The sequence below is a fragment of the Eulemur rufifrons genome, chromosome 15, assembly GCF_041146395.1.
Source record: "Eulemur rufifrons isolate Redbay chromosome 15, OSU_ERuf_1, whole genome shotgun sequence".
Lineage (NCBI taxonomy): Eukaryota > Metazoa > Chordata > Mammalia > Primates > Lemuridae > Eulemur > Eulemur rufifrons.
In genome coordinates this window covers 2,849,457-2,875,938 of record NC_090997.1, presented here as the reverse complement: position 1 = coordinate 2,875,938, position 26,482 = coordinate 2,849,457, and the positions used below count along the sequence as shown (strand labels likewise).

The following is a 26,482-nucleotide window of genomic DNA, read 5'->3' as shown; positions in this document are numbered from 1 at the left end:
TATTCGTCTGAGTAGTTGCCAGTCATAACCAAAGACCAGAAGCAATTGGCTCGAGACTACCTAGACCTCGCCCACTATAAGCCCCTTTCTTTCCTTCACTTCCTCTTTCAGAGAATGTCCGGATTCCTATTGGACTTTGGAGCGTATGTCTCTAAAGCAACTCATTGGCTAGAACTCGACGGAAAATGGTGGTTAGGTAAAATGCGCCTGCGCAGCACGCGGCGGGACAAGGCCGGCTAACCCTGTGGGGGTTGAGCCTTCTCTGGTCCCACCCCTTCACCTCTATCTTGTCGCCATAGTGACTGCTCTGCAATTGGCGGGGCCTGCAGTTCAAAGGCCTCGGCTTGGCCTCATCCGGGTTCTTCGGTTGTGGACTCCCTCGATTGATTGGGCCGTTTCCTTCGCCCCTGATTGGCCAACATTGGGAAAGACGGCGAAGAGCAAGCAAAAGAGGGCAAATATTAGGGTCGCAGGGTTCAAAATGGCTCCGGCTTCCTTGGGTGACGTAGAGAGCAGAACTTGCTTCCGCCCCTCCCTCTTAGTGAAGAAGGGAGCAGAATTGGGATTAGTCCGATGTCTGGATGGTGCGAACATCGATCTGCAGTGCTGGTGTTAACCCAACTCCCTCGGCTGGACGACTCAGCCCGCCCCTCTTTAGGTGATTTACAGAGACTGAAGGCCCGCCTCCTTGTTAATGTGACAGAGTAGAACAGAGTTAACCTCAACTCCGTTTTAAACCTTGACAGCAGAAAAGCTCTGGCTCCACCCTTTTGTGAGTGGTGCAGAAGGGGCGAGGCCCGCCCCTTTTTAGGTGACCCGCGGCGGAATAGGGTTAGGCCCGCCCCTTCCTTCTTGTAATTTGCCCAGCAGAACTAGGGTCTTCTTCCTGGGCTGGACCCCTGGGAGCTTGGGTCTTTCCTACAATCAGTGACCCTCACTGTGGCCCAAGAAGCAGAACTAGGTAACAGTCCTCCCACTACCAGTGTTCTTTACATCCTCTTTCACAGGGCACTGTGCAAGGCAAAGGTGTGTCTAGGGGCGGGACGCAGACACAGGCTGAGCGCTGTTCAGCAACACCCTGATAAAAAAGTCCCATATGACTCAAGAGTAAGGAAAGATGAGAAGTTGGGAGGAGCGTAGAGGAGGATTGGGCAGGTGAGGGTTCAGGATGCTTGAAGAGGTTTAGCAAAGAAGGTATTGAGAGGGAAAGGTGGAGACCAAGGAGGGAGGAGTGATGGCATGATCCTGGTTAAAGGGATAACGGGAGTATGGGGAAGAAGGGAGCAGGGGTTGGAGAGCTAGATACATGGCTACAAAGTTAAGGGCACATGCTCATCCTGGAGGAATCAGCATTCTTCCTCACTTTCTTTTCTAGGAAGCAACCCTAGTTGCTATTGGAAGAAAAGATACACATAGATTCTATGTGGGAGGATGGTTTGTCTCAGCTTGGGTGAGTAAGGAGATTGATAGGAAGGAAGGAATTAGGAAAGAAAAAGTACTGAGGTAAAAGAGCATGGAAAGGAAAGGGTCAGGGAGAGGACCAGAGAGATCCCTTCTCTTTAAAGGCCAAAAGCGTGGGTGGAGGAGCGAGCTGGACTGCTGGCAGATAGTGGGGGGGACAAAGGGCAAAGAGACCAGACCAGAGGACTGGAGGGTAAGGTGGGGGTGAGATGGAACCCTGGAAAGAAAAAGAAGAGAGGTGAACTCAGTCCTTGGTGGGTGCTTGATAAATGTTTAGAATTGAATGAGGGACAGAAAAAGGGGTCTGTGAGAAGAGTTGGAGGGAATAAGCAGCAGATACTGGAGTTAAGGAGAAAGGAAGAAACCAGAAAGAGACCCAGTAAAAGCAGCAGTAAGAGGAGAGCGGATGGGGAATGAGGAGAAGGAATGTGCCGAAGGGGGAATACAGCACCAAGGGATCCAGAGCTGAAAGGGGGTTGGAGGGAAAAAGCTGCAGCTGGAGCCAGAGAGGGGCAGAGACAGAGGAAGAGCCCGGCGAGCTCTCCTGGGGCGGAGCTAGCAAGAGGATAACAGGTAGATGTGGGGAGGAGATGCCTGGGTCTCTGGGAGGCGATTGGCAAAACAGGCTGCCCATCACCGCCCCCCACTTCCTGGCCAGCGCCGGAAACCAGCGGGCGTTGGGGAGGGGTGTGGGGGGGGGATAGCGGCAGCAGCAGCCCCAGCCCTCGGAGGGACAGCAGGAAGGGAGGGAGGGAGGGTGCTGGGGGGACAACCCCCCACCATTACTACCGCTATGGGCCCAACCTCTCACTCCCACTTCCCCTCCATCGGCCGGGGCTAGGACACCCCCAAATCCTGTCGCCCCCTTGGCACCGACACCCCGACAGAGACAGAGACACAGCCATCCGCCACCACCGCTGCCGCAGCCTGGCTGGGGAGGGGGCCAGCTCCCCAGGCCCCCCACCCCATTGAGGTGTGGGCGGGAAAGGGATGGGGGGAGGAGGGGGGAGGGTGCTAAAAAGGACTAGGATGAGGGGATGGGGCGAGATTGGGTCTGGGAGGGCCGACTGGGGAGAGGGTTGCTGGGGAAAGGATAAGGGCCGACTAGGGAGAGGGCTGTTGGGAAAAAGAGAGACGGCTTGAGGGGGAGGAAGGCTGGAAGAAACACGGGAGGGAGGAGAAATGTAAACCCTTGTGAATTTGGGACTGGGGGTGTGGACAGGGAATCCTGGAGAGGGAATTCCCTGCAGCTTCTCCAATTCTTTTTCCTGCCCTTTGACCCCACATAACTTTTGCCGGGTCGTGAGGGGAGAAAGCCAGCAGAATTTGCTTCCTAGGATGCCCTCAGGCACCTGTTTCCATATAGGCACAGGACCTCTTGGTTTCTCAGTGGCCTTCCACACTGCTAGACAACTGACACACAAATGCCTTGTGGGGAGCCATGTTTTCTACATTGAATTAGTGTGCCTTTGACATGTTTAATGACTTGTGTGCAGTCAGGTTGTCTGACTATCCATAGGCGGTGGAGACATGATGTGTTGTTTTCCGTCAGAATTGCCCATTCTCGTATCTCCTGTCCATGTCTCACATCCAGTTTTGATATGTTCAAGTACCATGTGTGAGTTTTCATATACTGCACCTATTATATGGTTTCATGTTACGTGCACGTTTGGTTTTGCATGTTTACTTTAGCATGTAATGGATATATACCTTATTTTGTTTTGCCTGACATGTTATGTCCATGGTCCTCCCATATGCAGTAGTCTTCTCGTGAGTGGGGTCTCACAGCTTGGCGGAATAGCAGACACTTTCGTGCGGTGATCCGTGATTGGATCAACCTGTTTGCTGTGTGTTTTCACAATCACGGTTTACATAACACATGTGCATGCCCGTTCATGTGGTACACTGATGTAACACAACCATAGTGTGTGTGTTTCTGGTTACATGTACTAGTTATTTGATAAATTTATTGTCAGTATATTTCACAAGCCATACGCTCATTAAATTTAGCCTTCCATTGTGTTTTTAAACCGTTGGACAATTGTTCTCCAGAGAGGGTCACTTAATATCCAGTATTAGAGAAGAACGTAACTGGGTCTTAAAGTTCCCAAAGAGCCATCCCCACATGCCTTACCTGCTGACCACCCTGGCCTGTGTCTCTTCACACACATTATCTCTCCAGTGGCTTTGTACAGGCAGCGTCCATGAACTCAGTGCATGTCACAGGGTCAACCCCGCTGTAAACCCCCATCATCCACGTTTATTTATGGCCATCATCCCCCACTCTTTGCACTGTTAGCACATATTTGATGACGGCAGCATCTTCCCCCGTCACATGTTCATCCCATTCTGTATGTTTCTTTTGTGTGTGAGATGACCCCTTCGTGATTGTTGTCACTCTGCCTTGTATGTGCGTATTCAGAGTAGGTTACTGTTAGGCTTGGAGTGTTCATTACTTTCTTGGTGACTTTTCCTTTAGCAGTCAATATCTCTCGAGAGGGTAGCTCTCTGATTCATGATCAGAGTTGTCGTTTCTGTCGTTAGTTGTGGCTGTGTGGGTATGTATGCAGCCTTATAATCTGTTCAGCAAATGTTTATTGGGCGCTTGTTCTACCCCTTCTGTCCTGGCATTGGAAATAAAGCAGAGTTCCTGTCCTCAAGCTGCTTACAGCCTAGGGAGGGAAACAAAAATGCCAGTGAGCAGTTACACATAGTGTGTTTTTGAGATCAATGCTTCTCAAACTCGAGTGCACATCAGAATCACTTGGAGGGCTTGCTAAAATACAGATTGTTAGGCCCAGTGCCCAGAATTTCTGATTCATTAGATCTGGGATGAGGTCTAAGAATTTGCATTTCTAGAGAACCACTGATGACCATAAACGTATGATGAAAACGTAGACCTGGAGGGGTTCAGGAGACTTCCAAAAGGTGACATTGAGCTGTGTGAGGCAGAAGAAAAGGCAGAAGTCTGTTCCAGCCAAAGGGAACAGCATGTGCAAGGTGCAGAAGCATGAAAGATCATGGTGTGTCTGAGGAACTGAAGTAAATAAATCAATTTGACTAGAGCAAAAAAAGGCTCTTGTGGGGATGTGGTTGAAGATGTAAGCAGAAGTCAACTTGTCAAGAAGGGCCTTTACGACAGGGAATTGCTCAGATTCGTGTTGCAGAAAAGCTCTGTGGTCGCTGCGTGGAGGATGGATTGGAGGGACAGAGTTAGGTGCTGGTTGGAACTGGCAGGGGCAGTGGGAAGGAGCAGCTGGGAAAGCCTACCACTGCCCAGCTGGCAGGGTCCCGTTTCCTCTATTGCCGTTACCTTCTCACTTGGCAATGGGCTCACCTTTGAGCACAGCCCTTCCTGTCATGGGAAGGGAGTGCCTGTGGCCTCAATGAGAGTGACAGGTATTTGCCTGAACACCGTTTTTGTGACTTGTGACCCTGCCCCCAGCAGTGGGGCAGAGTGGAGGAAGGAGGAAGAACCTAGAAGGCAGGCTCTGGGTGCCTGCGCCTCTTCCTCTTGAGCCCTTTCCTCTCACAGGGCATGTGCTGTTATGTCCCTTTTACTTTCTGCAGTCCATTTTTCGGTTGGTGAGGCCTTACACGCTGTACCTGCCCACCCAAATTGTCACTAGAAGGGAGGGAAGCGGGCGGTAGGATTTGTTTGCCTGTCTCGAGGCGGGATTGGTACACGTAGCTATTCCAGGTATGTCCATGGGTTTGTCTAGGAATGGGGGAGGCTGCCGGGGTGGAAAGGGATTTTTCTAGGTATGCATTTACATTCCTTTATCTGTCACTGGGTACTGTAAATTTGTATCTGTGTGTGAACTTGTCAGGATTTGTATGACTATGTGTGTCTGCTGGCATTAATGACATGAGTCTCTATTCTTGCCATTTGGCCCTTGAGTGTAAGTCTGTGGGTGTTTTGTCACCATCGCCATACTTGCTGTGTGCTGTGTACGTGTATGTATGTACTGTACATGCAGGTGGCAGTGTAACTGAGTGGTTAGGAACACAGGCTGCTTAGGTTTTATCTAGAAACTGCTGCTTAAGAGCTGTATGCCCTCACGTATGTTATTTAACCTCGCTGGGCCTATTTCCTATAAAATGTACATAATAATGGTACTTTATAGATCATTGTGTGGATCATGTTTAAGATTTAACTGAGTGTATAGACCGGTACTGTCCAACAGAAATATAATGTAAGCCACATATGTAATTTTTAATTTTCTGGTAGCCACATTAAAAAAGGTAAAAAGAAAGTGAAATTAATTTTAATAATATACTTTGTTGAACCCGATATAGCCAAAAGATTATAATTTCAAAATGTAATTAATATAAGAGATTATTAATGGGATATCTTACATTGTTTTTCATTCAAAGTCTTTGAAATCTGATGTGTGTTTTACATTTCCAGCACATCTCAATCTGACTAGCCACATTTCAGTAGTCACATGTGGCTGGTGGCTACCTTATGGGACAGCAGAAGTGTAGACCATTATAAGACCTTACCAGCTACAAGGGTTAGCTATCATTATTACTGTCATTTATTATCATATATCTGTGAGTTGTGGATGTCCACATCTCATGTCTCTTGCCTGTCTGAATACATCTGGAGCCTTCAGGAAGGGGGGTTGGAGAATGGTCCTGAGCTCTCCATCCCCGCTGCCCCCATCCTAGAGAGGCTTCCTGGGAAGGTTTCCATGGGAGTCTTCGCCCCATCCTGTCTTTGGCCCTTGTCCTCCTAGTACCCTTTCAACCCTGCCTTCTGTGCCTTGCCTGCCCCACTCCCTTCCAGAAACTAGGCTGACTGTCCCTTGCCCCATCCCCTGCAGGTGGCCAGAATGGAGCTGTGGCCAGGGGCATGGACGCTGCTGCTGCTGGTCTTTCTGCTGCTGCTCTTCTTGCTGCCCACCCTGTGGTTCTGCAGCCCCAGTGCCAAGTACTTCTTCAAGATGGCCTTCTACAATGGCTGGATCCTCTTCCTGGCTGTGCTCGCCATTCCTGTGTGTGCCGTGCGAGGACGCAACGTCGAGAACATGAAGTGAGGGGCAAGGGATGGTGGGTGATGAGGGAACCTAAGGGTGAGAAGTGAGTGGTGGATTGGAGGGAGGGGGCACGGGATTTGTAGAAGAGACTGAGAGGCCCCAGAGACAAGGAAGGGGGAGAGGACTGCAAAGGTGGCCGGAAATACAGCAGGGTGGAGGGAGCTGAGGCATGCAGGTGGACATCAATGGATCCCACTGGGACCCCTTACTGTGACCCCACAGGATCTTGCGTCTAATGCTGCTCCACATCAAATACCTGTATGGGATCCGAGTGGAGGTGCGAGGGGCTCACCACTTCCCTCCCTCACAGCCCTATGTTGTTGTCTCCAACCACCAGAGCTCCCTCGACCTGCTTGGTGAGACCCCAACACAGGGCACACCTCCCGCAGCCACGCCCTCCCTCCTGGGACCTTCCCCGGCATCTCGGGTCCTCAACTCCTCCTCCTCTGGGACATTGCCCCTTTGCTCCCCACTCAGGCCTTCTTTACCTGGGGTAGAGCTGCCCTCATACGCAGAGTACATATACCTGTAGTCACCCTTCCCTTCACTTGGGGCTTCCCTACCCAGTCTCCTCCCTCCTTTATCTCCAGTACCTACTAGTATGGGTGAGACCTGGGTGAGGTGGGCTTCCTGCTGTGACATTCTGCCTCCACCCTGATCCTCACCCCACCTTCACCCCTGCCCAAGGGATGATGGAGGTACTGCCAGGCCGCTGTGTGCCCATTGCCAAGCGTGAGCTACTGTGGGCTGGCTCTGCTGGGCTGGCCTGCTGGCTGGCAGGAGTCATCTTCATCGACCGGAAGCGCACAGGGGATGCCATCAGTGTCATGTCTGAGGTCGCCCAGACCCTGGTCACCCAGGACGTGAGTCATCCTAGGGAAATGGGGAATGGGGGGCTAGAGAGTAGAACACTTGCTAATCAACTGCTATGCAGGGTCCCATTAGAGCATTGTGCCCACTCTGTCCCCTCCATATGTGTGTGTCTTCCTTGACCTTTTTTCTCCCCCAGGTGAGGGTCTGGGTTTTTCCCGAGGGAACAAGAAACCATAACGGCTCCATGCTGCCCTTCAAACGGGGCGCCTTCCATCTTGCAGTGCAGGCCCAGGTGATTACCACTTCCCCTCCTGCTACTCAGCCCCTGGCTCCCACAATTCCTTCTTCTCAGGGCAGAGCTGTGTGCTGATGTACGTTACCCTTCCCCAGGTTCCCATTGTCCCTATAGTCATGTCTTCCTATCAAGACTTCTACTGCAAGAAGGAACGCCGCTTCACCTCGGGTGAGGACTCCGAGCAGTTCTGGGGTAGGGTGTGTCCGGAAAGGCCATGGGAGAGGCTGGGAGCACGTCCCAGTGAGGCAGGGGGATCATTCAGTGTCAGAGCTGTGAGATAGCCACACAGTCATTTAGTCTGACCCCCCATCAGCCAGTAAGTATTTGCTAAGCACCCACCATACTCTGCTAGATGGGTAGTGCTTGGCCCCTCCAAGAGGGGCTGTTACTATCTAGCAGGAAAGATAAGGCCTGTGTGTGCAAAGCTGTAATGAGTAACAATTGGCAGTAAATACTAAGTCCAGACAAAGAGGGCTGGAGGGTGCTGAGGGTGTCTGGATTGGGGTTCGGGGAAGGCTTTGTACAGGAGAGCCTCAGAAAACAGGTGGCAGCTGGCAAGCAGGGGTGGTCGTCCAGGGTTGGGGGAAGAGAACTGAAAGGTTGAGGAGGGTAGTAGCAGGATCACGCTCAGAAGCTGGGCCCCACCTGTGGGCAAAGACCTGAGTGGACAGGCCATGATGGTGCTCCCCCGCCCCAGGGCGATGTCAGGTGCGGGTGCTGCCCCCAGTGCCCACAGAAGGGCTGACACCAGATGACGTCCCAGCTCTGGCTGACAGAGTCCGGCACTCCATGCTCACCGTTTTCCGGGAAATCTCCACTGATGGCCGGGGTGGTGGTGACTATCTGAAGAAGCCTGGGGGGGTGGGTGAAGCCCGGCTCTGAGCTCACCTCCCATCTGTCCCCATCTTCCTTCCCACACCTACCAACCCAGTGGCCCTGAGCAGGGCCAAGCCCTCTTCCTCGGTTCCCCTCTCCCCACTTAATTCTCCTCTTTGGAATCTTCAACTTCTGAAGTGAACGTGGATACAGCTCCACTTCCTGCCCCTTCCCGGCCCCACCTGTGGACTCTCGTGCCTCAGTGCAGTCTCCACTCGGACCCCCACCTCCTGCCATCTTGTCTGTGGGACAGTTGCCTCCCCCACATCTCGAGTGAGTGGCTCAGCCTATACAAGGGTGAGGAGCATTCCATTCCATCCCCAGTAGACTCTCTTCCTTTGTGGTCTCTCCCTCTCCACCCAACTTTGGCCAGTGGACGCATCCATTCTGTGGAACAGTTCTCCCCCCGCCCCAAGTCCATGGATTCAGTGGACTCATCTGTCTGTGAGGAGGACTTCTCACCCTGTGGCTGGAAGCTGATACCTGGAACACCCCTTCCAGGCTCGGCCCGGGAACTTTCCTCAGCACCTTCACCTTCCTTTCCGGTGGACCCTCCTGTCGGTGGGGGCTGGACTCTTCTAACTCAGAGATCCCTGCTCTTGCCCAGATGCACAGGGTCGTGCATACTCCCTGGATACCAGTTTGGTCTCTACGTTTCTGCTTCTCCCTGTCCCCATGGTACAGTTCTTCAGTCTTGGCCCTACCCAGCTCCCGGCAGCCCTGCTGTACCATCTAACCAGACACAAGGGGAAAAGGCAGACATCAGGTGCTGCACTCAACTTCTGCTCCCCGGGGAGCTGGGGAAAAGAACTGAACCCTGGCTGGAGGGGATAAGAGGGCTTTTAATTTATTTCTCTTTCTGTTTGAGGCTTCCCCCTCTCTGAGCCAGTTTTCATTTCTTCCCAGTGGCACTGGCCACTCCCTGCCTCTCACTCCAGACCTGTTCCCACAACCGGGGAGGTAGGCTGGGAGCAAAAGGAGAGGGTGGGACTGAGTTTTGTGTGGTTGGTTTTTATTAATTACCTGGATAAAAGCAAGAAACTGAAAATAAAGAGAGAGAGATCTGGGTGTTTGCTGGTTGCGTTTGTTAAGGAGTTGAAGAAGCAGTCCTTGCCCAGGCAACCTGCCCCCAGCCAGAAGGCTCAGGGGTAGGCCAAGACCACCCGCCTTCCCCTTTCTCCAGCTCTCCAGCTCTCCAAAGTTTCCATTGCTCATTGTGCCTCGGTGGCTGATAGCCTTATCTGCAGCTCCCCGTTGGCCAATCTCAGAGGATTAGTGGGTCCAGTTTCTGTATAAATTAGGGGGCAGGGGCGCGCTGCGAGGCTCCTTATCAATGATTGAGGCCAGGGCCCAGGCTGTTGTCCTCGCAGGAGCCTATGGAGTTAATGACAAAGCAAAGTGGCTGTGGTCTGTGGGGGCCACCTCCAGCCTGGAGTGGACAACACTGCCGGTCTCACCCAACAATAAGTTGGGTAGCTACTGGGCTGTGGACAGGGTCCCAGAAGAGAAGGGTGGGAAGGTATGGAGAGAGTGAATGTTGGAGAGGGGTTTCTGAAAAAGAGGGAATGCTGAATGGGGAGGGGTCCTTGGAAGAGCTGGGGACAGTTGTTGGGAGATGGGGGTCTAGGTGGGAGGAGTGTGAGGACTCACAGGTGCCCAGCCTCTCCTCCAGCAGCAGCACCTGATCGCTGAGAGATTCGATCCTGTCGCCCCTGCCCCACAGCTCAGCCACCTGTTCCGGCTGCAGCTCTTCGGGTGGCACAGGCAGCACCGCTCTGACCCAGGCCCCGGCCTGACCGACCCACTGCAAAGGACGAGACGCCTCAGGGTGTTGCAGTGGGGCCCGCCCCGCCTCGCCCCGCCCGACCGCGGGCTTGGCCCCAGGCGCCTCGGCTCACCTGCTCCAGCCGCTCCAGGCGCCCTCGCAGCTCACGAATCTCCCGCCTCAGTGCGCGCTCCTCGTGTTCCGCCTCCCGAACTAGGACAAAAAAGCGAGAACATGAATGCCCGTGCCCTCGCCTCGGGCCCAGGGTCCTCCCTGCGGCCCAAACTCCCGCCTGCTCACCGGCCACGCTGAGGATGCTGGCGCCGGTTGGCGGCTCCGGGGACCCGGCTGCGCAGGTGCGCCCGTCCAGGCCCAGCAACAGGCCGAGGGGGCAGCTGCAGGTGAAGCTGCCCGCCGTGTTGAGACAACGGTGGGAACAGAGGGTGACGCCAGCCCTACATTCATCCACATCTAGTTACCGGAAAGAGGAGAGGGCTGAGAGAGGGGGCGGGGGCGGGCGCCCCGGTGGGTGGGGAGGCCCGGCACCGCCGCGGGGGTGGCGGGGGGAGAGCGAGCCGACTCACCCACGTGACAGTGCTTCCCTCCCCAGCCGGGGGCGCACTCGCACTGGTCGGGCCGAACGCAGACGCCTCCGTTCAGGCAAGGCTTGGCGCAGATGGCTGCGGGCGGAGGAAGGGGGACTCAGACCCACACCGACCGCCCCGCTCCCCAGCTCCTTCGCGCCTCCCGCAAGGCCTGGAAGACCCAGCCTCACCTTCACAGGTGAGCGCCCCCGGGTGCCGCTTCTTCCAGCCCTGGCAGCACACGGCATGGGTCTGCTGCACCTCCCGCCTCACCTCCCGCCACGCCACGCGGTAAGTGGTCCTGGAACACAGCGCCCCTCTCAGGACCCTAGATACGGGTCCTGGTCGGGGTTCTTGGGGTCCCAGCTCCCTATCTCTCACCTGTAGGTGCTGCACGTGCGCCTTCCAGCGCACAGGGTCAGGTAGGGCTTGTACACCGGCTGGCTGTAGGACTCGTTGTAGCGGAGCGGGACCACCAGCGTCTGCTTGGAGCAGACCCCCTGACTGCATCCATGCCAGAGGAGGAGGTGGGAGACACTGAGTGGGCCAGGCCCTGGGGAGCCAGGAGTCCCATTTCCCTCAAGGAGCCACTGAGGACCAGCTTTCCCTACAGATGACAGCATCACCCCTCACCAACGAAACTTTTAACGTTGTTTCCTTCCTGTGAACCCCCACCCCCAGCAGAAGGCTCCCTTGAAGAGTTCACCCTGGGCCCCGCCCCCTCTGTTGTCACCTCTCTTTGAGAGATCCACCCTTGGTCCCCTGGCCTGACATCAGGAGCAGGAGGAATGAGAGTCCGCCTAAGAGAGTGCACAGCTCAGCCCGGGACCCCATGATTCTCTTTTCCTCTGGACTCTGTGGGCTGCAGGCAAGAAGAGGTTAATGGCTGCCCTTCCCCTCTCCTGTTAACTTCTCCAGCCCCGGCCCTTCCAAGAGCCTCTGCTGGTACCCTCTAAGGGGGTCAGAACATTCACTTTCACACACTAGCCACCAGGATTGTCTACACCTTTGTGTACATTTAACTGAGACCATCCTATCCTGTAGCTTATCATGATCCATTCAGCATCGCACAAGCTCACACCCCAGAACATGCGTCCACCACCCCTCTAACCTATCCACTCCTAATCCTCTCTGCACAACCTGGAGGGACAGACACATGGTCAAGCCTCCCCTCAGGACCCTCCTGTCCTTAACATTCCCTCTTATAACTCAATTTTCCTACCTCAAAACCCCAGATGTTGTACACCCTCACACCTTACCTGCAAACCCAAGCACCTGCAACCGAATTCCACAAATGCCACACCTTAAACAAATTCCTCCTACTTTCACACGCCCACACCATCACATACATCCTAGATGCACATCCCTCACTCCAACAAGGCCTCCAACTCACACCCACCCTGGGGCTCTGAGTGACCCCAACTCTTTCCCCATCGACACTCTCTTCCCACCTGGCTTCCCCTCTGTCCTGGGAGACTTCAGGCAGATCAGCCTCAGCAGCAGCAGCTCAGACTGCTGGGTGGCAGGGGCAGGCTGGGAAGGAGAGGAGGGGCTGGGCCAGAGTCCTCCCATCCCTGCCCCCTCCCACAAGCCTCCTCCTTGGCTCCAGCCTGGTCAGTTCAGTGGGATCAAATCCCACTGCCCTCATCCCCACCCCACAAAGGCTTTCCTAGAAGTATCTTCCCAACCCTCTGAGGCCCCCTATTTCTGAACTCCCCAAATCAGCAGAGGCTACCGGTTTTATAACACCACCAGTACCCCTGGCCCTTGCCCCCACCTTCAACCCAGTACAGACTGGGGGAGACTTAGGGGCGGGCAGAGAGACAGAGCTGGCAGGGAAAAAGCAGGTCAGGTCCTGGGAGAAGAGGCAAGATCAGCTGAGGAAAGAAAGAAGGGCAAGTCGTCACAAAGGGGCAGGGGGGCAGCCCAGGGCACCAAAGGAAAAACTGCCCCCATATCTTGATGACATTTGTTCGGGCTTAGGGGGGAACAGAGTTGAGTCAGCTACCACCCCCCATGCCAGAGTAGACAGGGCCCTATTGTCTCAGCCAAAATTCCTTCTTTCAAGAAAGAGGAGGCTCATTGTCCAGCCCCTCACCCAGATCTGGCCTACAAAGCTCAAAAAGGGGCACAACAAATGCCCACCCTGACCCTCAGGCCCCTCGTCTAGCCGGGCGGTGGCAGGCACATTCCACCCATGAGGCGGGGGCCCAAACTAATGGAACCCCGGGCTCAGCCCCCCAATCTTACGCTATGACAGGAAGAGAATTGTCTTCAACAGGAAAGAACCCGCAGCGAATCAGGAACCCACACAGAATGGGCATTGAGAGAGAACGGAAACACCAAGGGGGTCCCCACCCCAGACCTGGCATCCGGGCACCCAGGCCTCAAGCTCTCCATCCCCACCCTCCTTGGGGAGACAGGTCCCCTTCACCTGGAAATAAGCCAAGCCACACTGAGCAAATGGAACTTTATTTCCATAAATACAGGGGTAACACCCCTTCAAGGGTAGTTAAAAGAAGGGCTGGAGCCTCAAAGAAACTAGGCTCCCAGGGGTTACCCCAACACTGATCATAGGGACTGGGGGATCCCCAAACCTGAGATGGGCCTCACAGGCCACAGATATTCCCCAACACTGACACTTTGAGAACGGAACTGTCCCCATGGGGGAGCCTCAGAACCCCACTCTCATGGGTAGTCCCTTTTGGGGGTTGGGAGGGCTGATGACAGGGGAGTTCACAGAAAAAGGGAACATGGGGTAGACAGAAGCTAAAAATGTCCTGAGTGGCCTGGAAGACCCCTGTGGTGGGCAGGGGCTGGGTTCTCCTCCTGTACAGCCAGATACGGAGGAGCAGCAGCAGCAGCAGGAGCAGCCACAAGTTAAAAACCTGATTTCTCACTTCCCAACTTCAGCCTTGGGAGAAAGGGAGAGTATGGAGCAACCCTCCAAGTAAGAGGACATGAGGTAGGGGAGACCGGAACTTTTCATTCATGGAGGAACAGAACAGGGGGGTTCTGGGAGCTCTGGTGGGTGGGGGGCAGTGTGGGAGCAATGAGGTGGTCACAGGCACTCCCGAGCCTGACATCTGCTTTCCAAGGCCACCACTTGGTTTCTGGGCTGGGGAGGTCCTGGGGACCCTGAGGACATCCTCAGGAGAGCCAAGGTTCAATGCAGGTCTCATAAAGGGTGCGGTTGGAATGCCAGGCTGTGTGGTAGATCCCGGCCATCGGACACCTCACTATGGCCCCCCGGGCCAAGAGAGTCTTCAACCCAAAAGAATCACGCAGATAAACCTTCGAGGTGGGTGAAGGGGCACGGGAGCATGGAAGAAAGACACAAGGAGAGATAATGTGAGTTACTGCTGGTGTCCCCGGCCTCCTCCCCACAGGGTGAACCCTTCAGCTCAGGGGTCAGTGGCCCGGAGGGCTCCAGAATGGGGCGGGACAGTGAGTGAAGAGAGGGGGTAATCCCAGGGTGCTCACCAGTTGCTCCTCCATCTCCAAGACCGTCTCATTTGCATCATAGAAACCAAAGAAGCTACAAAGAGATTTGGGGGCAGGTTATCAGGCGAGCTGGAGAAAATCAAGGTGGGCTAGGGTCCTTCAGGAACTCACAGCCTACTGGGGAGATGGGCAGCAGGGAGGACACCCAAAAATATTTAACTGGATGGATATCATTGTCTCATGAGGTGATGCCCTGAAGATACAGCATCACTTCTGTAGAATTCCCATCAGAAACGCATAACTGAATCGAATCATCAGGAAAAATCCAACAAACCCAAACTGAGGAACATTCTACAAAATAGCTGGTCCATATGCTTCAAAAATATCGATGGCTGGGCACAGTGGCTCATTCCTGTAACCCCAGCACTTTGGTAGGCTGAGGATCACTTGAGGCCAGAAGTCCAAGACCAGCCTGAGCAACATAGCGAGACCCTGTCTCTATAAAAACAAAATGAAATGAGAAGTTATCCAGGCACAGTGGCACACCCCTGTAGTCCCAGCCACTCAGGAGGCTGAGGGAGGAGGATCACTGGAGCCCTGGTGTATGAGACTCCAGTGAGCTACAGTTGTGCCACTGTACTACAGCCTGGGCGACAAAGCCAGACCCTGTCTCTAAAAACGAACAAAAAAGACATGACAACTAAATGCAACATGGGATCTTGAGCTGGAGCTTGCACTGAGTATTTTTTTTTTATAAGGGCAATTGTCAATGTTAATTTCCTGGTTTTGATAATTATGTCGTAGATATGTAAAAGATATCCTGTTTATAGGAAATGATCACTGACACACTGAAGTATTTAGGGGTAAAGAGATATCATGTCTACAACCTACTATCAAAAGGTTCACACAAAAAATTTATATATTAAATATTTAATAAACTTATATTTAAATGTAATATTAACATATAAATAAATATATAAGTATATATATCTAGAGAAAAATATTTATGTCAACATGGTAAAATATTAACATTTGGGAAATCTAGGTGAGACATATACAAGAATGCTTTGTATTTTGTAACTTAAGTATAAAATTTCAAAATAAAAAGGTCTTAAAATTTTTTAAATTAAAGAATGTTTAACTAGCATGGGCACTGAGTGGACCCTGGCCATGAATAACTGAATAAATGCTAACAGTGTTAAGTCCAATAGACTATGGGAGCAAAGTGGAAAGGCCACTACCCTAGTTCTAGAGCATCAACAAAGGGCTCCCAGCGATGATCCTGGACCAGGTGAGGCCGTCCCAGGCAAAGGGAATTGTAAGAGCAAAGGCACAGAGGTGAGGCACAGCTGGGTACTTGGGGGAGCTGGACTGGAAGCCCGGAGGCAATGTTGAGGGGCTGAATTTCAGAAAGGGTAGGAAAGCAGTAGGGGCACACAGACCTGGATTTGAACCCAGCTCTGCCGCACTCCCCCCACTGTGTGTGAGCATATTACTTACTTTCATCGTGCTATATAAGAATACTTCATAGAAAGGAAGTAAAACACTGTGGTTAAGAGCCAGATAGCCTGACCTCACCCCGTACACACTATGAATGTAGGCAAGTAATTTCATCTCTTCGCACCTAAGTTTCCTTCATATGTCAAATGACGATAAGAGTAATTATCACACAGGGTTGGTATGAGGATTAAATGAGCTAATATATGACAAGTACTTAAAGCAGTGTGACATGGGACATAAAAAATGCTATAAAACCACGTGCAATCACTATCATTCATAGGGTTGCTGTAGATGTGAAATGAAATAATGTATATAAAACTCATCCTTACTATTATATTATTACAATATTGTAAGGGAGGTCATGCCTTCACTCAGAACCCTCGAGTGCCTTTCTAGCTCACTCAGAATAAAAAAAATCAAAGGCCCTAGTTACCAGGGACTTTGGGGAAGTGGGGATAAGGAGTTGTTTAATGGGGACAGAGTTTCAGGGGGACAAAAGTTCTGGAGACGGGCGGTGGTGAAGGATGGTAGTTACACAACAATGTGAATGTACTTAATGCCACAAAACCGTGCAGTTAAAAATGCATTAAAATATATTTAAAATATATTTCCTTAATAATTTCTAGGAAAAAGAAAAAAATGGTTAAAGTGGTAATTTTTGTTATGTACATTTTATCACAATAAAAAAGAAAAAAAAATCAAGGGATTACTTTGGCCTATAAAGGTTTGACAAAACTGGTCCTCTGCCACCTCTTTTAACCTCCTCTCCCACCTCTGCCGGGGGTGGGGAAGCTGCGGCCTTACGGCGAAATGTTGCCTGGGTCCTCAAGTGCAGCCTTTTGACCGAATCCAAATTTTGCAGAACAAATCCTTTTATTAAAAGGGGTGCAGCAGAGAAAAATGAAGCTTTTCTTGCCCCTTTTGGTGCTTAAAAAGGAAGAATCTTAAAATCAGAAGGCCGCAGGTTCCCCACTGGCCTCGTTTCCCACACCTGCCCAAACGCGTTTGCAGGTGCTACTCCTTGGAATGCAACTCCCTCCCTCACTCCCTTCAGTCGTGTTCAAATGGCAACTCTTCCAGGACTGCTCCGGCCACTACTGAAACTAGGCCCCAGTCATCCCCCACTCCCTCCCCCTGCTTTATTTTATCACCACCTGACATACACACTTACATTTATTAGCCATCTCCCTAACTAGAATGTAAGCTATGTAACACTGAGGACTTCTCTTTTACTTACTGCTGCATTCCTACAGCCCCAGAACAGTGCCTGGGCCCATAGCGCTCAATAAATAATTGTTGAGTGACTAAAGTAGCTCAGGTGACATCACTCATGATGACCTATAACAGAGGCAAGCACATAGTGCCATAGAGCCAAGGATTTTCCCAAGGAATAGCACGGAGGGGATGAGGATGGAAGCTGTCACAATAGTCCAGATAAGTAAAGAGGTGTAGGAAATGTGATAAAATGGCACGCAACTACACACATACATTGTGCTGATGTCAATTTCCTGGTTTTGATACTGTGCTATAGTTATGTAGGATGCAAGCACTGGGGGAAACTGGGTGAAGGGCCTCTCTATGCTACCTTTGCAATTTCCTGTGAATCCATAATTATTTCAAAATTGAAAGTTTTTACAAAGGGGGAATGGTAGGGAGGGAGACGAAGTAGAATCAGTAGGACTTAGTGACTGGCTAGATACGAGGGGTTGGGGAATGATTCTCAGGTTTTGGCGTTGGGTGAAGCTGTGGTGGGGGGCGGGGGAGGCATTAACTGAACAGTGGGAGGAGCAGACCACTTTTAGGCATGAGACAAAAATTGGTGGGGGTTGGAGAAGTCTTTAGCCAATCTTCAGGCCACACAGTCCCTTATTACCTGGACTGCCAGGGAGTAATAACACCATCATCAGGGCCCCCAATCAGCACCAGGCGGCCCACACGAAGAAAGTTCTTCCGCCATGCTGCAGGATGGGAAGAAGAAAGCCTGAGTCAGCCACAGGGGTCAGGGCAGGTTGGAGAGAGGAACAGAGGAGGTCAGAGAAGCAGAAAAGGGGACGCAGGTAGAAGCCTGGATTCTCACCTGTGGCATTGGGATGATCTCTTTCCCCATTGATCAGGGCCAGGAAGCTGCTGGCATTGAGGTACAAGTCATCATGGTGGGGGTCTGGGTAAAACAGCAGTTAGAAAGATAGGGAAGCAAGACTGGGGGCCGGCGGTACAAATCAAAGTGGACAGCAATAAAATAGTAACAATGATAGCAAGTACTTTTTTCTAGCACCTATATGAGCCAGGTACTGTTCAATGTACTTTGCATTCATTTAACTTATTTAATCTTCACAACCAGGCTGTGAGATATGTGCTACATTATTATTTTAAAGATAACGAAACTGAGTCACAGTAACTTGCCCAAAGTCACCTAGTAAGGTCAGGCTTCAAACCCAAGTAGTGTTTACATTCGTCAGTTGAAATACTACACCGGGGGTTGGCAAACTATAACCAGTGGGCCCAATCCAGCCTGCTGCTTGTTTTTGTAAATAAAGTTTTACTGCAATACAGAAACACACATTCATTCATATATGGTCTATGGCTGCTTTCACACTACAACAGCAGAACTGAACAGTTATGACAGACTATGTGGCCTACATAGCCAAAAAGACTTACTATCTGGCCCTTTACAGAAAAGGTTTGCAGACCCCTGCATCAGGCTATACTCTGAGGCAATGAGGTGACAACATAAAGCATTTTGAAAAGTACCTGTTCAAAGAGTAAGTGCTCAACAAATGTAAGTTATTACTGTCATCGCTGCTATTGGTTATGGTAGAGGTGGGAGCAGCAAGACCCTCCCCTGTACAGTGCCGTCTCCATGGAGGCCCAGTTCACCATGCGCCACTCACCGTGCCAATAGTTACAGATGGAGAATTCCTGGCCCCAGGGGCTGTAGCAGATCCGGTAGAGGTTAGACCGCATGGAGGTGGGGAACAGCCACTTCAAATAGTCTGTGTCTGGCAAGAGAACAACAGTGCCAGGTGACCATAAACCTCTTGCCCCCCCAAAACTCCGGGCCTGCTGTGGAGCTCAGTGCCCACTCACCTCCATACTGTCCCATCTGTGGAGAGGAGAGGGAGATGAAAGAATCCACATTGTGATCATCCATGACAGAGAGCAGTGCTCGGCACACCAGGCCCCCTGCAGGCAGAACACCACATTGGGCAGGGACTTCAGGACAGCCAGGCCAACAGTATCTGCCCCCACTGTCCGACCCCCACCCAGCACACTGTACAGAAAGGAGACTGAGGCTCGGAGAAGGTAGGCACACCCTGTGCCAACAGATCACACATCACGTAAGTAACAGAGCCAGAATTAGATACTGGGCCTCCTGACTGTAACTCTAGGATGCTTTTACCTGCCCCATTAGCCTTTATGTCCAAGTACATGGGTAATGGGGAAAGAAGGGGCAGCAGTGCGGGGAGCCTCCCTCCCATTCAAGACAGAGATAAGACCCACGTGCTGAGGGAAGTCAGAAGAGAAGGGCTCAGGTACCAGAGCTCTGGCTGGAGCAATGTGGTTCAGAAAGAGGGACACTGGGAATCGTCCCTCAGATACGGGCCAAGCCTCGGCTACGGCTTAGGAGTCGAGGGCAGAGGAGTTGCCTACCCTGCGAGTAGCAGATGAGATGCACCCCTCGAGGGGCCTTTGCCATGATGGGGACCACAGCCTCTCGGAACCCTTGCACCTGTTCCCACAGGGGTCGCAAGCTCTCTCTCCCATCGAAGAGATCGAGCACTGTCACCACAGTCCCGGGGTGTGTCTGTGGGAAGGGGGCAATGCAGCCACCAAGGACGGGCTAAAAACCCCACACACACCACCCCCTGGCCCACGTCCACATGCCTATTGTGCCCTGCCAAGACCAGGGATCCCATCAGCCCCCAACTCTCCCCACGCCAGCACCAGCTCCCCGAGGGCCTGGGCAGGACCTGAGGGTGGCTTTCAGTTTGCCGCTCTCCCTCCCCAGCCACTATAGACGCCTCTAAAGCCCTCCACCCCAGTGTCCTTTGCCAGACCTCATTGATGTATTCCAGCAGGTGGCGGAAGCTGTAAGAGCTGTCGAAGAGCCCATGCACCACGATGACCGGCTTGTAGGACGTGAGGCGGAGCGAGGGGGCTGCGGGCAGCAGCAGCGGCAGGAAAAGCAACAGGAGCAGGACCCACGCCGAGGGGAGCCGCTGCCCCCAGAGCCCCAGCATGCTCCCGCCTGAGAAGGGGACGATGAGGGCCTGTGAGGGAGATGACAACACCCTCCCCCCTCGGAACAAACGCCGGCAATCAAGCCTCTCCCTCCCGCTTCCACGCTAGGTCTTTGTCACAAAATAGCCTACTTTTAACTTACTCCAGTTGTCTTGCTACAAACACACCCCCCTACCACGTTGACGCACCACCGCGCACCCGAAGTCCCGCCCCCAACTCAGCGCCTGGGGGACTAGGTCCCTAGGCCCAGGATCTTCCTAACGCATCACCCCAGCCATGCACAACCAAGGGTTCTGCAAGACCCCTGAGCAGCAGCCCAGGCCCCCTGGAAAGTGCAAACTCCCACCTGGCCTGGGTCTGTAGGCCTCGCTCCGCCCGCTGTTTACTTCTCCCAAGTCTGGAACCCACGGGGGAGGGGAAGGGTTTGAGGGGAGAGCGCGCTCGGGAATGACGGACAAGGGGGTGGGGAGGGCGGGCTGCTCGGGGTCGCGCACAGCCGTCACGTCCGGGGCTTTCCCTGGCAACCGTGCGAGCGTCCCCCGCAACGCAGGCCTGGGACCGGAGGGGCATTGGAACATTCCATTGCGCCCTAGGAGCTGGGGAGGAAATAGGCGGAGCGATCCATTTAGGCTGGTGGGGAGAGGAAAAAGCAGCAAACATGTCCTGGAAATCGAAAGAAGGCCCCTCCAGACCCCACTGCACCCGCAAGGGTCTGCTTTCCCCGCCTTGATTCCCCCCACTTCCCAATCCAGGGTCTGGCTGGCTCCGCAGCGGAAGGTGAAGTTTTCTCTCCCCAAAGGGTGGTGAGGAAGGACTGGGGAAAGGTAGTCCTCCGCATTTTGTCGGCGCCGGGTGAGTGGGGGGTGAGTGGCAGGGTGGCCTGGAGGGCTGATGCCGACCCGGGCGTACCAGTCAACCCCCCGCCCGCCCCAGGTCGGAGTCTTACAACTCTTCATTGTGAAGTGCGTGTAGTGCCCTTGTCTCCAGAGACGCGGAGAGTCCTCGATGCCTCTTGAGCTAAGTGCAGCCTGGCCCAGTTTCTCCTGCGCTAGTCTACTCCCTTCCCCATATACGACCCACACCCCAAAGGGGCGGAGAGCCCCTGGGGCTACACTGACTCAAGCCCACGTGATTAGGACTAGTCTTTCAACGGAACGACCCCCACAAGCCGGCCCTCAGAGCTCTCTGTGGGAGGCTCCCGACCCACACCCACCCCACCAGACTTCCGAGCTCCGGGCGCTCGCACCTGTCCGCCTATCTGGGACCCCTACTCTATATCCTGGTGCCCCAGCTGGGCCTTTTACTTGTTAGGGCTTTTACATTTAAAGATGTTTCCCTTAAGAAAAAGGATTTCTTAGCGTGTCTGAACCCTTCCCTCTGTTCACAAGCTCTTTGCTAGGTCTAAACTCGTCTCTCCCAATCTAACCAATTTGCGCTCGGCTTTGTGTCAAGTTGAGGATGAGGTGGGGGTGAGGGGGCTCACGCAAACGCCGAGAAACCAGGACGACTGGTATGAGGCCGTGATCTAAATCTCTAGGACCTGGGACTGGTTCAAGCGAGGGCCTCTATAGTGCTCTGTAGCCTCCGCTTGGACACAGACAGGGAGGGACACAGCCCGGAGAGCTTCTGCTGCATCCGGGGGCTGGGAAGTACTAGTCTAAAGATGGGAGGTGGGGGGATAATGATTCTCGGGCTGTGTTGTTGCAAAAAACCCAACTGGTGTAAATCTCGGTAGACTGCCTATCCTCACCCTCCCCCCGCCCACGCGCTCCCAAGATGTAATGGGCAAATAAAAAGACTGCAATAACGCTGTGCCTCAGGTCGACTCAGGAGATGGAGGTGCGTCTTGGTGGCGGTGGTGAGTGGGAGTAGGGGCATGGAGGGAATGGATCTGAACACTGACCGGGCCAGAAACGCTAAGCAGCCCAAGCAGCAAAGGGAGAATGGGGGAGTAGGCACACGTTCCCAAACCCAGCTGCCGGAAATGAGCAGTTGTCGTCCCCACCGCACCCCCGCAAAGAGCTCCAGCTCCTTAATCCTGGATGAAGAAGGTATCTATGCATCCCCCCACCCCACCCCCGCAACTCTCTCTCCCTCTTCCCCGGTGGACCCAATTCTAGACCTGAACCTCCCACCTTACTGCCAGCGTGGCAGGTCCTCCGTACCCTGGGAACTTTTCAAACCACCTCAGTTCTCAACTCTGCACAATTCTCTCACACAGTTATTCATCTCTTCTAAAGAGGAGGACACTAGGGCCAAAGATTTGGGAGAAGATCCTGAAATCTTGCAGGAAAATGAGAAAAGCTAAGGTGGGGAAGACCTGTCAGAGTGAACCAGTTCTAGAGGGAATTGGGGTATTGAATCCACTGAGAACCTGCTCGCCTCCTCCCACGATATAATCACTACAGGGAATCTTGAAGGGGGAAACTCTAGAGAGTTCTGTCTCCCTCCTTCCTTCCCTTAGTCCCACCCGCTCGCCTGGTCTTGCCTCCGTTTCCATGACAACTCCAAGGGAGCCTAAACTGGGAGCTTGAATGCCGGGGTGAGAGGAGGAGAGAGGTGGTCCAAGAGCCGGGAGAGACCGAGACGGGAGAACGTCTGAAACGAGAGGGGACGACGTCTGAAACGCTCCCCCTCCCTCGCCTCGGTCCCTTTAAGCTCCCCCCCTCCCCGCTCTCCCTCCGCCCCCCGCAGCTGCCTTCATCTCTCCATCTCTGCGCTGCTGCCGTCTGCGCCATCCGGCACCCAGACTCCGGAGCCAGCCGGGCCCCCCTCCCCGCCCCCCGACTCCGGCTGCAGGGACCCTGTCCCAGCGAGACCGCAGGCATGTCATCCGAAAAGTCAGGTAAAAAACAATAACAAAACCTCCTGCCCTCTCAATCGTTTCCTGACTCTCCCCACCCCTGCCCCCAACCCCCTTCCTTACCCCTCCCTAGCGGTGGTTCTGTTTCATCCCCCTCTCTCCAGCTCTCAACACCCTCCACCCCTCCTCTTTCTGTCTCCCTCCCTTCTCTTCCTTTCCTCCTTCCAGTCTCAGCTTCTGCCTCTTGCCAACAACATGGGCAGGGGGGCAGGCTGAGAGGATGAAGGAGGTACAGAGTGGCTTAGCCTCAGCCAGGTACTGCGGGGATAGCATCATTGGGAGTGACAGATGGACAATCTCAGGCTGGCATGGAGAAATCCAGAGGGGAAATATGGAGACGTGATCAGATGGGGGTTGTCAGGGGAGTAAAATCCAGAGGAGTCTTCCTTATCTTCTCTAAAAGAGGTCCTGAGATTCCCAGAGAGGCTAGGGCACTCTCTCCTCCACTGAAGGAAGGCAGAGTGGAACATGTCATCCCACATATGTTTCTACAACTGTTGAATTGAGCACATATTATTAACACAGGACTGCATGTCTACACATATGCATACACAGGACTGGGTCGGATAGGCCAGCCCAAAGGCAGCCATAGCAAAGGACAGAAGATTGGGTCTGCCAGTGAGAGCTGTGTGCATGTTGACGAAAAAGAAGGAAGAGGAGCAGAGGAGAGTTGTGACCTCAAAACTAGATGGAAAGGAGGAAGGGGGTGCAGGTGGCCTAGATACAGCCCCTCTCTTGCCCCTCAAATGAGAGATGGCTTCTCACCCATCTGTCTCTCTCTTCTCCCCGCCCCCCATTATCTCTCTCCATCCCCTTACCTCTCCTCATCTCATCCCCGTCTGCCCTTACTCTTCCCTCATCCTCTCCTTGGCTCACCGCCCCAGGACTCCCAGACTCAGTCCCTCACACTTCCCCACCACCCTACAATGCCCCTCAGCCCCCGGCCGAGCCCCCAGCCCCACCCCCACAGGCAGCCCCTTCCTCGCACCATCACCACCACCACCACTACCACCAGTCTGGCACTGCCACCCTCCCGCGCTTAGGGGCAGGTGGCCTGGCCTCTTCCGCAGCCACCGGTCAGCGTGGTCCCTCATCCTCCGCCACGCTGCCGCGGCCCCCCCACCACGCCCCGCCCGGCCCTGCCGCTGGGGCGCCCCCACCCGGCTGCGCTACCTTGCCCCGCATGCCACCCGACCCTTACCTGCAGGAGACTCGCTTCGAGGGCCCACTTCCCCCGCCGCCGCCAGCCGCTGCCGCCCCGCCCCCGCCGGCGCCGGCCCAGACTGCACAGACCCCGGGCTTCGTGGTGCCCACGCACGCGGGGGCGGTGGGCACGCTGCCGCTGGGGGGCTACGTAGCGCCCGGATACCCCCTGCAGCTGCAGCCCTGCACTGCTTACGTGCCGGTCTACCCGGTGGGCACGGTGAGTGCAGGGCAGACGGGCGTGGGAGGAGGGGGGCACGGTAGAACAGGACTTGCAACTGGGGACACAGCGCAGGCTGGTGGGATGGAGAAAGAGGGCCAGGGAACAGGTGGTGTTCCTGGGACAAGCCCTAGGGAGAACAGAGCCTGAGACAGGAGGGACAAGGGAAATACTCGGGAATGGGGGCCAGTGGGTAGGGGAGTCTGGAGAGAAGAAACGAGGTCTGAAGTGAGGCCAGGACTGCCTGGGTGTGACCCTACCATGGGGGAGAGTGTAAAGACCCCCAAGAGTATGAAGGTTAATGACACAGCGAAGGGAGGAGAGAGGCCTAGGCAGAATTTATGGGTGTCTGCGAAGGGTAGTGGGCGATCATTTCTTTGCGAAGCAACAGGTAAGAATGGTGTCTTTGAAGCCGCTTTGCCAGCCGCCCGACGCTGGTAGGCGGGGAGTGGGTCAGAGTGACGTCCCTTCCCCCAACTTTCCTTCCACAGCCCTATGCAGGCGGAACTCCAGGGGGGACGGGAGTGACCTCGACTCTCCCGCCGCCGCCACAGGGCCCAGGGCTGGCCCTACTGGAGCCGAGGCGCCCACCGCACGACTACATGCCGATCGCGGTGCTGACCACCATCTGCTGCTTCTGGCCTACGGGCATCATCGCCATCTTCAAGGCAGTGCAGGTGGGGGCGGCGGGGGGTGGGGCTCGATCGAGTCCCAGGGAGTGCTGGGCCTCTTGGGATGATTTTAGAGGGAGGCTGAGGCGTTTGAGCGGGGGCAGCACCTCTTACACTCCCCCCACCCCATGCCCCGTAGGTGCGCACGGCCTTGGCCCGCGGAGACATGGTGTCGGCCGAGATAGCTTCCCGCGAGGCCCGGAACTTCTCCTTCATCTCCCTGGCCGTGGGCATCGCGGCCATGGTGCTCTGTACCATCCTCACCGTAGTCATCATCATCGCCGCGCAGCACCACGAGAACTACTGGGATCCCTAAAAACGCCCCCAGCCCGGCCCCACCCTCCGCCCCTCGACCTCCCAGGCGCGTTCTGCAGTCTTAACGCAGACCCGGGGGGTGCCCTGCACTCCGGCCTCTGGGGCCGTCGGACTTCGCCTCTTCTTAAACTCCGCCTCCAGGGAACCTCTCACCTTTCGAGCAAGCTCCGAATTCAGTTCCTCAGGAACCCCTCTAAAGCCCACACCCCTAGGGACGCCGCTTTTTGGGATCCCGGCCAAACGCTAGGCCCTCAGTTGCTCCAGGGTCCCACCCCTTCAAAGTACAGCGAAACAAGCCGAGCACCCTCGCTCTGGTCCTCAAAGACCCGCCGCCTCTCTAGGCCCCGCCCCAACCCTGACAAACCCCGCCTCCAGGTCGGCAGGCTCCGCCTTCTTTTCGTCTCCGCGGGGTGCTTCAGTCCGGTGATTGGGTTTGTGGCTCCAGGCCTCGCCCACGGACAGACAGATTCTTCTCTTTCTTCCCCGGAGGACCGAGCCCCGGGGTAGCCACGCCCCCACGCGCACTCCCGTTTTTGCAAGTGCAGTTTCGTCCCTCCTCCACCCAGGTCTTTGCCTATTTTCTTGCTAGTCCCAGAACCTCTCCTTTTGTTGTTTTTGGAAGGACATTTGGAAAGTTCCTGGTTTAGGACCCTTCTTCCTGGGATAAGAAACATGTCCTGTTCTCTGTAAATACGCCCTTCCACCCATTCCAACCCCTGGGCAGCCGGCTGAGGGGAATCCAGGGTATGGACCTCCGGAGGAGAGCCAGCCCGCTCCCGGTTCCCCTTGGCGGTCCCGCCTTGTTCTGATCTGTGTGTGCGTGTGTGTGAACTTCTGAACGACGATATTAAAGAGACTTAGTGGATGTATCGCCCGCAATTCCAAAGACTGTGGCCCCATGAAGACCCTGCCCTTTTGGTTCCCTCTTTCACTCTCCTTCATCTCCTCTTCCAGGGAAAAAAAGACAGCCGACAGAGACGAAAGGGGGAGAGGCAGATGCCCAGACCACCAGAAGGACACACAGATATGGGGGCGGCAGGGGCTCCCTGGGAACCTGCCAGGGAAGACCTTGGGGTCTACTCTCAGTGGCTCTTTCCTTCCCCAGCACCCCCTTTCCACTCCCTACTATCCCCAGAACTCCAGGAAGGCAAAAGGAAAGAAGGGGGCAGACCATTGTGAAGAAGTTGG

The 26,482-nt window shown here is 54.2% G+C and overlaps 4 protein-coding genes across 12 annotated transcripts; 2 read left to right on the top strand and 2 right to left on the bottom strand.

Annotated features, from left to right (window-relative positions):
- Positions 1-88: 88 nt before the first annotated feature.
- AGPAT1 (1-acylglycerol-3-phosphate O-acyltransferase 1) lies at positions 89-9,551 on the top strand. 5 transcript variants are annotated; one of them, XM_069488492.1, is made up of 7 exons: positions 89-196; positions 6,291-6,499; positions 6,726-6,859; positions 7,191-7,366; positions 7,513-7,608; positions 7,707-7,779; positions 8,309-9,551. In XM_069488492.1, exons 2-7 carry the CDS (start codon positions 6,300-6,302, stop codon positions 8,491-8,493), a joined length of 864 nt encoding a protein of 287 aa, XP_069344593.1. In that variant the 5' UTR covers positions 89-196; positions 6,291-6,299; the 3' UTR covers positions 8,494-9,551. The 5 variants fall into 5 exon arrangements, with proteins under 5 accessions (XP_069344593.1, XP_069344591.1, XP_069344589.1 ...); XM_069488490.1 differs by lacking the exon at positions 89-196 and adding an exon at positions 853-961; XM_069488488.1 differs by lacking the exon at positions 89-196 and adding an exon at positions 1,625-1,715.
- On the bottom strand, positions 9,427-13,179 carry EGFL8 (EGF like domain multiple 8). The gene is made up of 8 exons (XM_069488480.1): positions 11,570-13,179; positions 11,218-11,340; positions 11,028-11,137; positions 10,837-10,932; positions 10,553-10,723; positions 10,386-10,465; positions 10,138-10,291; positions 9,427-9,861 (listed from the first exon to the last, which is right to left on the bottom strand). Exons 1-8 carry the CDS (start codon positions 11,668-11,670, stop codon positions 9,818-9,820), a joined length of 879 nt encoding a protein of 292 aa, XP_069344581.1. The 5' UTR covers positions 11,671-13,179; the 3' UTR covers positions 9,427-9,817.
- Positions 13,180-13,291: 112 nt separating this feature from the next.
- On the bottom strand, positions 13,292-21,077 carry PPT2 (palmitoyl-protein thioesterase 2). 4 transcript variants are annotated; one of them, XM_069488484.1, is made up of 9 exons: positions 20,969-21,077; positions 19,839-20,029; positions 19,432-19,585; positions 18,868-18,963; positions 18,672-18,779; positions 17,858-17,941; positions 17,654-17,738; positions 14,320-14,374; positions 13,292-14,130 (listed from the first exon to the last, which is right to left on the bottom strand). In XM_069488484.1, exons 1-9 carry the CDS (start codon positions 20,976-20,978, stop codon positions 13,987-13,989), a joined length of 927 nt encoding a protein of 308 aa, XP_069344585.1. In that variant the 5' UTR covers positions 20,979-21,077; the 3' UTR covers positions 13,292-13,986. The 4 variants fall into 4 exon arrangements, with proteins under 4 accessions (XP_069344585.1, XP_069344587.1, XP_069344588.1 ...); XM_069488486.1 differs by lacking the exon at positions 20,969-21,077 and adding an exon at positions 20,211-20,479; XM_069488487.1 differs by lacking the exon at positions 20,969-21,077 and adding an exon at positions 20,221-20,479.
- A 1,189-nt stretch (positions 21,078-22,266) lies between these two features.
- On the top strand, positions 22,267-26,159 carry PRRT1 (proline rich transmembrane protein 1). Of its 2 annotated transcripts, XM_069488482.1 has the most exons (6): positions 22,267-22,331; positions 22,487-22,564; positions 22,717-22,867; positions 24,093-24,308; positions 24,800-24,985; positions 25,119-26,045. In XM_069488482.1, exons 2-6 carry the CDS (start codon positions 22,557-22,559, stop codon positions 25,293-25,295), a joined length of 738 nt encoding a protein of 245 aa, XP_069344583.1. In that variant the 5' UTR covers positions 22,267-22,331; positions 22,487-22,556; the 3' UTR covers positions 25,296-26,045. The 2 variants fall into 2 exon arrangements, with proteins under 2 accessions (XP_069344583.1, XP_069344582.1); XM_069488481.1 differs by lacking the exon at positions 22,487-22,564 and having other exon boundaries at positions 22,287-22,331; positions 23,770-24,308; positions 25,119-26,159.
- Positions 26,160-26,482: the final 323 nt, after the last annotated feature.